The sequence below is a fragment of the Marmota marmota genome, unplaced genomic scaffold (genome assembly GCF_001458135.2).
Source record: "Marmota marmota marmota unplaced genomic scaffold, marMar, whole genome shotgun sequence".
Taxonomy (NCBI): Eukaryota; Metazoa; Chordata; class Mammalia; order Rodentia; family Sciuridae; genus Marmota; species Marmota marmota.
The window spans coordinates 27,941,828-27,954,725 of NW_026000241.1; the positions used below are offsets into that span (position 1 = coordinate 27,941,828).

The 12,898-nt window shown below is 33.7% G+C and overlaps 1 protein-coding gene across 2 annotated transcripts in view; it reads right to left on the minus strand.

The window, feature by feature from the left end:
* Positions 1-213: 213 nt before the first annotated feature.
* LOC125613717 (ubiquitin-conjugating enzyme E2 E2) overlaps positions 214-12,898 on the minus strand; it is a 242,182-nt gene continuing 229,497 nt past the window's right edge. The window contains exon 4 of one of the 2 annotated variants that reach the window (XM_048794901.1): positions 214-351. In XM_048794901.1, coding sequence (XP_048650858.1) covers positions 295-351 — 57 coding nt within the window. In that variant the 3' untranslated portion in view covers positions 214-294. Of the gene's footprint in view, positions 352-1,934; positions 1,983-12,898 lie in introns of those variants that run through there. The other variant, XM_048794902.1, reaches the window with a different exon arrangement.

Here is a 12,898-nt window from a genome sequence, read left to right on the forward strand (position 1 = left end):
AAAAGCTGGAAAACTGGGGAGACTATCTGAGGAAGCAGAAAATATTTTGAACATTTTTCGGCCCTATGCTACTTTATCAAATTTTCCTACAGATTATTATTTCACCAGAAATTTCATAAAAATTAAACTGATAATATAGTAAATATTTAGTAGGTACTCAATATGTGCCATAAACTCCAATATAAACAAATCTCTTGCCTTGCATGAGTGAGGCCCTGGTTCAATCCCCAGTATTGCAAAATACATAACATACATACAATGTGGGATTCGTCATATTCCACAATCAAGGCAAACTCACTCATAAAAGCTTTTGAAACAGCCAGCATTCTCTTTCAGACCGTAGCAACAAACCTACAGGAAATGAGAGAAAATACATGCAAACTGATAAGTGACTGTTTGCAGTAGTTAGACACTAGTCACTTAGAAATCAGAAATGCTGTTTTGAATACAGATAAACAGCAAAGGATTTGCAACTCGCAGAAAGAGAATTTTAGAGTCTAAGAAAGCACTCCCCGCCACACATCAAGACTGCTCTGATCTCTGACTCAATTTACCAGAAAGCCCATCACATTATCTTGCATGGCAGACTCAGCAGTTGTACCTCCTTCACTTTATATTCCTCACAAAGAAGCAAATAATAAAAAAGAAAAGAAAAGGAAAAAAAGCCTGCAAAGCAAATTCCAGTTTTATAGGAGTTTTATCCACTGAGTTCTATGTATCAAATAATCTCCACCCACATTTGCATTTATAGCTATATTTGAAGCACAGTTTAATAGTCATTATTCCTTAAGTAGAAGGAAGAGATAATTTTTAAAATCATTTTCTATAAATAAGGAAATTTTAAAAACAAGATTTCAATATGGAAATATAGAAAACTTATTTATCTAGACTGGCTAATTGCCAGATGACTCTGGATAAGAAAGGTTTTAATTTACATGTGATATACAAAACCAGCAGACATGCATATATATATATATGTGCAATGGCAGAATGATGCCCCTCCCTCCAAATGTTCACATTTGAATCCTTAGCACCTGTGAATGTTACCTCATATGGTAAAAGGAACTTATGATTAAATTCAGGATTTTGAGATTAAATGATTTTCTTGAATTATTTGGGTTGGCCCAATATAATCACAAAAGTCCTTATAAGACAGGTAGGAGGATTAAAGTCGGTAATAGGGATGTGATAAGTGATGTGAGGAAGAAGCCATGAGCCAAGGAATACATTTGGCCTCTAGAAGCTGGAAAAAGCAAGAAAATGAATTTTTTCCTGAAGACCACCAAAAGAACTCAGCCATACTAACATCCTGATTTTAGTCTTCTGACTTTCAGACCTATAAGATAATAAATTCATTCTGTTTAAAGCTACCAAGTCTGTGGTAGTTTTTTACAGCACCAATAGATATTAATACAACATGAATATATATTTACTAGTTGCTTCATTATTTAAAAAAGCACCTTAAATTGAAACTGTGCTATTTTTCTACTTTACAAAATTACCCCTCCTTAAAAATTATTTTAGAAATCAGGTGTGGTGCACATGCTGTAATCCCAGCGACACAGGAAGCTGAGGCAAGAAGATCTGAAGTTTGAGGTCAGCCTCAATGAGACCCTATCTCAAAATAAAAAAAAAAAAAAAAGGATGGGGATGTAAGTCAGTGTTAAAGCACCTCTGGGTCCAATCCCCAGTATCACATAAATAAAATAAGTTAATTAATGGTAAAACAGCTAGCAATTCTTTATGTTAACTATAGCAAAAAAGAATAAATAGTGACTAATCTTAGATGAGTCACTTTTCTACTCCAAGACTCTATCTCCTAATAAAATAAGAGACTTAAACTAGATTAATTTTAAGACTCACTTTAGTTCCAAGATTTGGATTCTGGAAAGAGTACCTGGGATTGGGAGTCAACTGGACTTGAGTTGGCATCCTTGATTTTAGATGAATCATTTAGCATCTTGGAAGTTCATTTTCCTTATCTGTGAACAGGGGAAAGTAACAGCTTTCCACCTAATGGCTGTGAAGACTGAAGCACACAATTCTCATACTATGCCTGGTACTCAGCAGGTATCCAGTCAATCCTCTGCCCCCCCACCCCCACCCCCTTCACCTCCTCTAAGTACAAGATTATTTGAGGATGAATGTGTTCATACACTAATCATATTACCTGATTTTTAAGTATGTTCTCTTTATGAACACCCTTGCTTAAGGTTGTAGACAACACTTAATATACAGATAAAAAGTAGTTTTGTAAGGAGACAGAGATCACGTAGAGTTTTAGTTTAGTACAGAGATGAAAATACTTTAATAAAACTTTTTTCAACAAACTGATTCTATACATAATTTAGAAAAATGTTTTAAAGTAAACATACATTTCCAAGGTGAAAACTAGTTTTGATAATGATGTTAAAAATAACCATTTATTAGGGTGCAGTGGCACATACCTGTAATCCCAATGGCTTGGGAGGCTGAGGCAGGAGGACCTCAACAAAGCCAACCTCAGCAACAGTGAGGCACTAAGCAACTCAGTGAGACCCTGTCAAAAAAGGGCTGGGGATGTGGCTTAGTGGTTGAGTACCCTGAGTTCAATCTCCAGTAACCCCCTGCAAAATAACCATTTAAAAATATAACTATATCTGCAGTACTGAGGATTGAACCTAGGGCCTTACACATACTAGGCAAGCTCTTGATCACTGAGCCACACCCCCAACCTAAATATCATTGTTCAATGATAGCCTCTGGTTTACATATAGCTTTCCATTAAAAATTTTGTTTTAAAATCAGGAGATTAATAAATGGTACTGTGATTTTATTGAGGAAAGATCACTGAGAAATAAGAAACACATTCTTCTTAAAATACTTTTCCATGGAGACCCCAAAAAAGAAGTATTTGGAATATGTTCCATGAATCAGTGGATCACATAACAAAGGTCCTAAAATAGCAAGGCAGGTAATATCATTCAAATGGATCTCTGCCTTAGACTCACTGTGAATTGTAGTGTATTTGAACAGTTTGACAGTACACATCTAAAAAATGTTAGAATCACCCATCCTTGAGGTTTCAAATGCTCTTTTCTCAAAATTGATTTAAGAGCACTATATCAATAACTTCCATACCCTGAGTTTAGTTTTGTTTTGTGGTACTCGGGCCTGAACCCAGGGCCACATGTATGCTAGGCAAGTGCTAAGCCCCAAGATTAGTTTTCAGTATTAGTGACATAATAAAACTGGATAATCTATTATTAGTGAAGAGACTCACAAATCTCAAAAAAAAAATGCATATGTAAGAAATATACTCAGCAGAACAAAACACTCTTATCTATTTCCTACCAAAATAATTAAAATATATTTGGCTCTTGAATAACTGGCAGTAAGAAATTAAAATCAATCATCCCTTATAAACACTAATACACAAAAATGATACCTAGTCAGCTGTGAATGCTGCATGCTGCATGTTAGTACATGATGCAAGAGAGAGCTTTTTTTTTTCTTCAAACTTTCAAATAAAACAATTAAAATGATTAATATACAGATAAAAAGTAGTTTTGTAAGGAGACAGAGATCACGTAGAGTTTTAGTTTAGTACAGAGATGAAAATACTTTAATAAAACTTTTTTCAACAAACTGATTCTATACATAAAATGATTAAAAATAAAAAGACTTTCAGCTAGTGGCAGTGGTGCACACTTATAGTCCCAGCTACTGAGGCACCGTGGCAAGAGGATCTGATCATCTGAGCCAGGAATTCAAGACCAGTGTGAACAGTATGGTGAGATCCTCATTTCAAAAAAAAAAAAAAAGGTTGGGGATGTAGAGAGGTAGAGCCGCCCAGCTTGCACAAAATCCTGAGTTCAATCTCCAGCACTACAAAAACAAAAAATAAATAAAAGACCTTTGTAGCACATTTAAATTTTTAAGAATCTTTCTTTGTATGTGGCAAACATACAACAGCCTACAACCAGTTCAATCAATGCCTATTTAGTATGCATAATGGGAATATCATTCCTTAATCTGTTGGATTGGAGTTAGATATCAGAAATTTAAAGACGTTCTTAGTGAACCCAGGGGCACTTTACCCCTGAGCTACATCCCCAGTCCTTTATAGTTAAGGAGTTAAAAAAACAAAAAAAAAAACCAAAAAAAAAACCTGTCTATGAGTTTTCTACAAATAAGTTGTTATGGTATGTGACAAATTTTACTGTAACAATCATATGGGATTAAAAAAATTCTGAATCCCAAACAACTGAGGTGAAAAATGAAGGTGACCAGGTATCTGAACTTAAACAGGTACACAAAGAATCATGTAAACATTTCCAGAATTTTAATTCATTAAGCATATATAATAATATGTGCATCAAAATTAGAATATAAAGCTTTCTTAATTTTTCCAAACTTTTCTTAATCTTAATCCAACATTTATTAATTAATACTGTATAGAGAAGTCAACACATGTCCAATGACCTTACCTCTCTTAAATAAGACAAGTCATTTCAGCTTTTTAAGTGTGAAAGTGTCTCTTACATAACAATTAGGAAGCACATTAGCTGAGATACTTAATGGATTCCATGTTTATATAATAAATGACTGACTGACCATAAGACATTTGTTCTTAAAGACAGTGACATAAACCCTTTTAAAATTTTACTTGCTTCCTTATTTATAGGTCTTACACTATCCAAAGCAATTCTGTAAGATATAATGTATCTGTAGATATACTAAATGTAAATGAAATACATGAACTTCCTTCATCTTTATGGAAAGAAATAAACTTCATATGTGTAAACACATAAAGTGGCAGTTATTTATCTTAAGACATTAGTAATCCAATACATACACAACACAATATGAGGTGCCTGTAACAACTAGCTAGAAGTGACAGTTTGTTTTTTCATATTACCCACAACAGTATAGAAGTAAAATATATTTTAGAATGACCTAAAAACAATGACTAATTGTTGAGAGCCACAGCAGAAGGGGCCCCAGCAAACTTCCAGCTGCCAACTGATTGGCTCCTCTGCGGTGATGCTCATTGGGCTGTTTCCCTGCCGTTTCAGACCACGGAGTTGCTCACTGGGGGACTTTTTTTGGCTCCCCTCACTCCACCCAGCCAATCAGCCTCAAGAGCAGGAGGAGTGCGGGAGGTGGAGAGGCTTGTGGGAAGCCGGTGGTGGCAGTTGGGCTCTGAGGGTTTTTTCCAGAGGAGCTATGTGGTGTGGTGTATGTTCTAAAAATAAAGTTCGTTTCTTTTGACAAGTGGCTCCTGAATTGTGCCCAGCCAGACTGCAGCAACTAATTCTGTTAATGATACAGTAAATTTATAGCAATTAAAGAATTGGCTGATGCCTACTTTCTTGGTGAATCTATATAACACACAATAGAGACATTCTTTGAAAGTGATACTCCTCCTTAAGTAACATAAAAGTTTCCAAACTTTGCATGCATACTAGAGAGGATAATCATAGTTCTTCCTTATGCTTATTCAATGATCTTTTAAAATATTTTATATGTATATCACAGAAAGTTGTAACCAAAAATAATAAAAATTAAAAAAAAACATTATGCTATGTTTATGTGTTAGAAACTGTTCTGACTATGCATTTTTTACACAGTTTAATCTTCATAGTCACCCTGTGAAGTGGTGTAATTATTACTTCCATTTAACAGATAAAGTAACTGAGCCATGGGTTCAGAGGAATTAAAATGCTTGCTTAGAATTAAGTCAATTCCAATAATAACTAAAGAAGTTATAAGAGGAAGGAAAATGAAAACAAACATACAAGAAAATTCACATCCCAAACTTTTTTTGGGGGAAAAAAAGCAAATTTTATGCATTCTAGGTGTCAACAGTTTAGACAGCAAACCTATTAATGAAGGTGTTCAACAGCTTTCTTAGATTGAGTTCTGATAAAATGAGAATGTATGTTAAGTGTTCAGCAAAGAGAAGAAATGTTCAATAATAACCACCATTGCTATTACTGTTCTTATTCCAAATAACCTATAATCTTTGTGAGATTATGGAGGGTAAGAAAAGTGAAGTCAATAAAAAAAGAGAATTATTTTAACGTAACTTGAAAACTGTTACTAATCACATTTGTCCAATTTTTGAACAATCTAAATATCAGCATTTAGAATATACTAGTGAATGCTGGTTAATGAACTGACCTGATACTCATGATACTGTACAGTAAAATGGATAGCTAACCAGGTAGCTTACATGAAAATAAAAAGGATATTTTAAACTTTTATTAATATTTGAATGCTTTTAGTTTGTTTTATAGGCATGACGAATACTGTGTGATAATCTGAATTAATTTTAAACTAGAAATAATGATACTGTATAAGTCTTTTCAATAAAGGGATACACTAATTTAAAAAACTTGGTAAAGCAGAAGAAAGCACATTTATTTCTCTAAGCTAATTAATTCTATTTGAGATTGTACTGATTACAGATGTACCAAAACCCTCTACAACAACCTGGCATGAAAATGTTGGTTTTCTCAGAAATATTTAGAAAATATTGCAGTCTGATTGGAAGAATGAGGGATGAATACTGAATGAATGCTCAACTAAGGTCTCAAATCCTATATTTTTTGATCAGGAGAGTGCTATAATAAAAGGATATTTTAGGAATTTGAAATATGATTGTTATATAATGTTCCTTAACTTCTTGTAGAGTAAATCCTTTGTGGTGACATCTAAATTCACAAAATGGCATTTATAAAATCAATACCATGGAAACTTTCTGTCTATATTGTCTTAAAAGCTGACCAAACCAAGAGAAAAATAAATACAGAATGTAAAGGGGGTGGGGTGGGGAGAGGAGAGAAATGGAGAAAAGAAAGGCAATTCAACCCATAGTGTGAAGCACATATGGAGAAATGAAGGAACCAGGCATTGCAGGCAAAGAGCAAACAGAATTGACTGAAAAACTAATTTGTTTGGGGTGGGCTGGGGTGGGGAGTGCACAGGCCTGGGGATTGAACCCAGGGCCTTGTGTATGTGAGGCAAGCACTCTACCAACTGAGCTATATCCCCAGCCCCTCTGAAAAACTAATTTTGGTCATGGCCTTCATTATCTCCTCGAGTTGACCTGTTAAGAAGACAGCAAATATGTAAAGGTAAGCATTCTGAGGCTATTGCCCAAAATATCATTATGAAGATGGATATGTTTCCCTCTTTGCACTCCCCCAATAAAAGGGAGACTTTAATTCATATCAAGAACTCAAGGACTATCACCAAAGTATCTTTCTGCCACATAGGTAGAATTACTTGTTTGTTCAGTATTGTGAGAGACATCTTTATTTTTTATTTAATAATAACTATGGGAGTATGTTTTCAACTTATATGTTCATGCCTAATTAATCTTTTATTCCAGGCAATCTCTTTCCTCCACTTCTGTCCCTTTCATATTCTACACTCGTACACAGGCTAATCTCTGTTATCACTGTCATTTCTGAAATTATTCCTCTAGTCTGTCTCTACTTTCTAGGTTATCTTGCTTCATTCATATCCCAGGGGTGCTTTTGGGTGTAAAATTCCCCCCCCCCCCCCAGTATCTTTTGTAAGACAACAGCTCTAAAAAATTAGGTTAATTTTCCCTAAGATTGTGTGGAAATGTAGCTGACAGAAACAAGAGGGAAAAGAATGGAGGTAAGAAGTGAAATAGTAATGATTCAGAACTGTATGGAAAAAAAAAATACAACCTCATTATCTAATGTACTACTACTGTTGCCTGAATCTCTAATCCCTAAAAAAAAAAAAAAAAAAAAAAAAAAAAAAATCTGAGGTAGTATACTAAATAAACACTCTAGACTGCTTTTTTCCTTTCCCTATAATTTGCAACATTCATCTTTGTATTGCAGAAAATTGGCTGCTGCAGTATAACAACAAATATTACCTTTTGAAAGCAAACAATTGCACCATATGTAGCTTTTTTATAAATAGTGCTGACTTCATTTTACAAAACCGATAGCTGTGTATATAGCTAAGTAAGGATTTTAGATGTGAATTTTTGTTAAGACAGGCTAGCAAAGATGTTATTTACAAAAGGAATGAATTTATATCAGAACTTTAGGACAAGATTATGATTGATATTTTTATCCCCTCTAGGGAGAACAGAATGTCAACATGTGTTTATTCAATAAACAAATTAACAGGAAAAACAAAGGATACTTACATTTTAAAAGAGGCCACACATACCATAATTAAGAGAGAGAACTCATTAATAACTTCTGATTTTTCCAACCCTTAGGTTTATAGTACCTTTTGTGAGGACTGAGGGTTAGGGAGTGTCAATTGACAGATGTGTAAAGTTTCTAAGGGGAAATGCATTTTGCTATTTAAATTTTGACTTAGGGCAATTTTCAGTCTGGTGATTAACATTTTATTCAATAGAGATTATAACAGTCTTATACATTAATTATATCTTTGGAGTTAAGAACCTTTCATAAATTTTTTAAATTAGAAAACAGAACAGATACAAATTTTACAAGTATGGGACATATTACTACACTGTGTCTAATTCAAATAAATCATACAAAGAATTAAAAAAATCTCAGATATCTAGGTAGCATGACTAACAAACCATGCATCTCTTTCCCCAGAAGATGATTCTCATACTATTAGTCTGACATTATAAGAATTTACTTTTCTTCAAAAGCCTGTAGAAGTGTTTTGTTTTTTTCTTCTTTTTGGTCAGAACTATTTAGTGACAGATGAAATAAAGGACAAAGAATCAATTTCTGCTTATAGTAAAAACTAATATATCCTCACAGTAAGGCAATGATGTATACCAGCATATATATTAATTATCCTGCAACTATAATAAATACATGGCTTTTCTTTCTTGGATATGGTAAAACTCTAATTAAAATTCATTTTTCAGGTATGTACTTAAAACAGGGATCACTATTTTACAGGCACATGATGGAATACTTTTGGTCTGGTAGTAATTATATCCTTTATTTGCCATAAAAACTAACTCATGAAAGAGAATACAAGAATAAACCTAACATTTATCAAAATATTAACTGTTATTACATTTCCACCTTTATTTATGTGTGTGCTTGTGTGTGTGTGTGTGTATGTGTGTGTGCGTGGGCGCGTTGCTGGGAATGAACACAGGACCTCACACATACTAAGCAGGTGCTCTACCATTTAGTTGCAGCTTCAGGACTAAAATAATTTTTAAGAATCTGACTTAATACAGAAATAGTGTTTTCTCAAACACTGGTAACAAATTTATCATATTCATTTACTTACTTTATACTAAGTTTAGTGGAGAAACAAGATATTTTTGGCTTTAGACATTGCTGGTATAAGATTATATTCCCAGAGTATTATAAGTTTTCCTTGTTCTCTAATATATCTGAGAAAGATTCAACTGTATCTCACCTTTACTAATTTGTCTTGCAGATTGTGTCCACAGTGATAATGTAATCTTGTTGAAGGAATCTCACAAATTCAAGTTTTATGTACTGCTTTAAGATGATGTTTTTGAATACTTTTACAAGTAATGTGATTACCCTAATTTATATGTATATTTTCCTAAGAATTTTGCCTGTACTTACTGCTTCATACAATCTATTGAGGGTTAGGGTTCTGTAAGTTCCATGAGGGTTAAGGTTGGGTCTCTTCCTTTATTCTAGGATAGGTGTTTTTACTTTCCTATATATAGTTCCAGAAATGAGTTTTAGGGTAAAAAAATGCTCCAGGGGTGAAAAAAAGGGCTGTTTTTCAAGCGAGAATGTGACAAAGACAAAATCACTAGTTGGAGTAGATGACAGTAAAATGTTAAAAGATGGCAAAGTGAATGCAGTTGTTTTTTCAATTCTATGCAACTCAATTATATTAAATTCTATCTTGTTTGTCAATAGGAAAATTGATACAATTTTAAACAAAATTCTAGAATGGATTACTCAGCAGATTACTAGTTCGTACCTCAAAAATGTGCTGTGATCAACAAGATTAAGCACAGATACACAAAAAACAAATTGTACCATGGAATTCCATTTCCTTTTCAATACAGCTTATTAAAATTGCAGATTAGGGAAATAAAGCAGACATAGCACATCTGAACTCCGCACAGTCAATAATGAGTTCCTTTAAAAAAAGTCTTTCAAAAAACTAAGTCATATCATTGACTTAAAAACTGAGGGTCACATGCAGACTCTTTGAATGCTGGTTCTATGCCAACCAATTTGAGGTAATCACACCATCTGTGTTTATGCCCACTAACAGCTTCTTCCTTTTGTGGTCAGGCATACACACAATAAAGTTCTCAAAAGCTTTCTTTCTTTATTATTGTCAATGGTACTGGCCTAGTGTCAAAACAAAAGAACCACCTTGGCAATCATAAATTCAAGTTTTATGTATGTGGGGAAGTATTATTCATAACCAAGGAGATTGCAAACAGTAGGGTCCAAAAGCAAATTGGATTGTTGCAAGCTTCACTTTGAGCATATCCTTATAGGTGACAGAAAATTCCATGTTGAATGATAACTCAGTTTGACAGAAATAGATTATGCTCAGCAGCAAATTTTAGCAGGTCTGGCTGAATGACTAAATGTCTTAGTCTATTTTCTATTACTGTAACAAAATACCTGAGACTGAAAATTTTATAAAAAAGTTATCTTGATGATGGTTCTAGAGGGTGAAAGAGTAAAGGGCTATATCTGATGACTCTTTTTCCTGGTGGCAGCTTTCTGCAAAATCACAAGGTAGCACAGGATATCACATGGCAAGACAGATCACTCTAGCTCAGGTCTTTCTTCCTTGTCTCCAAAGTCACAGGACTGTTGGATTAATTCTTCATTTTCATGACCTTGTTTAACCTTAATTATCTCTCAAAGGTCCTACCACCAAATGCCACAGTTGGATTAAGTTTCTACTCTCTTAATATCTCACAATGGGTATTAAATGTCAGCATGAGTTTTGGTGGGGACATTCAAAGCATACACCATGTAAATTAAGTTAGCACAAAGCAGTGCGAAGGTGGGACGATTAGTGATTAGTTCTTTTTAAGTAGAGACATAAAAGATCTGCTTACTAAATGTATGGATGACACGAAGCTGGATAGTCAATGCACTGACCAAAAGTGAAGAATCAAAAGATCTAAATATGTTAAAGTATAAGATAAAACAAATAACACAAATTTAACAGAAAAAAAGAGAGACATTTAGGTTCAAGGCAGTTAATTTTCACAAGATGAAAAAGACCTTAGCTAAATTTAAGATAATAGGGATTTTTAAATAAAGACTACTGAAAAACTGAAACATAACATACATAAAATACACAAATCATTCAGTTTTTTAATGAAGTTAACTCACCCAAGTAATCACTGCTTAGAACAACATGTAGAATATGGTCAGTACCCAGAACCTCCCTATGCCTTTTTCCAGTCATAACCATCTCCCCAAAAATGTAACCATGTTCTGACTTCCACTTCTATATATTAGTTTTTCCCATTTTTGAACTTATAAATGAATTTATACATTTACATTCACTAGTACTCCTATGTGAGATTCATATGTATTGCATATTCTCCCACATTTTTCTTTGTCCATTCTACTGTACACGATCCCTCCCCATAGCAATTTTCCATTTAAATAAAGGTAAGAAGTAATAGCTATACAACATGACAAAGTGACAGCAAAGACAATTGTTTGCCTATGAACATAAGCATACACGTTAATTTGGCTTTCATGATTGACTTCAAAATTTGAAGCTATAAAAACTACATAAAAATGAGTATGTTCATAGTGAAAGAGAAACATTCACAAGAAAAGGTACTTGATTTGGTGATATTATCTTGCTTTTCAAAATTTGGTCCATGTACTGAGCTTCTATTTAAACCTGTATTTAAGAATGCCAATTATTTGCTTCTAATTTGTGTCAACAGATGGTCTTCGTAAAATATAGCCTAGATACTTTTTAAAATCAAGAATACCAATTTTTTTGCAAGACTGAAATAAAATAGAATTTTTCTTTCTTTTTTAAAAAATATTTTTAGTTGTTGATGTACTTTTATTTTATTTGCTTATTTATATGTGGTGCTAGAAATAGAACCCAGTGCCTCATATGTATGAGGCAAGTGCTTTACCACTGAGCTACAACTTCAGACCCTCAATTTTTCTTTAGTGTGGATTAATTAATTTGTTGTTGAGCCAGACAACAAGTTTCATGCCAATATCTATATGTTTAATTCTAAGAATTTTAAGATAAATTGTACTAGTTTCACTGCTTTAAAATAAAATGCATTACTTTCTACTGCATCTGCTGAATGCTCTTATGAAAGAATCTGGGACTTGGTATTTTCATCATAGAAGAGAAAAAAAAGCCCCTGCCTTCAAGGTGTATCTAATTTTGCGGGAGGAAGAGAACAACACATACATATTTACTGAACAATTCAGTCCTGCAAACCAAGAGAACAAAACATTTCAGAAATGTCAAAGACATGACAGGTAAAATGAATATTCATTTGTGTCATGGATCCTACTATCTGCCAAGCACTATAAGATAGACAAGGTGTTTGTTCTCACTGAGCTTAGAGTCTAGTGTATTTAGGGAGATAAAGAAAATCAACCACATATTTGTATAAACTGGTCAAGCAAGGTAACTCGAAGGAGATAACAATGAAGACGAAGACTTGAAGAACTAGATTAACAAAAGGGATAAAGAGGGACACTACATACTGCTTAAGGGAACCATACACCAACAAGACATAACAATCATAAATATATATGCCCCAAACAATGGTGCAGCTATGTTCATCAAACAAACTCTTCTCAAGTTCAAGAGTCTAATAGACCACCATACAATAATCATGGGAGACTTCAACACACCTCTCTCGCCACTGGACAGATCTTCCAAACAAAAGTTGAATAAGGAAACTATA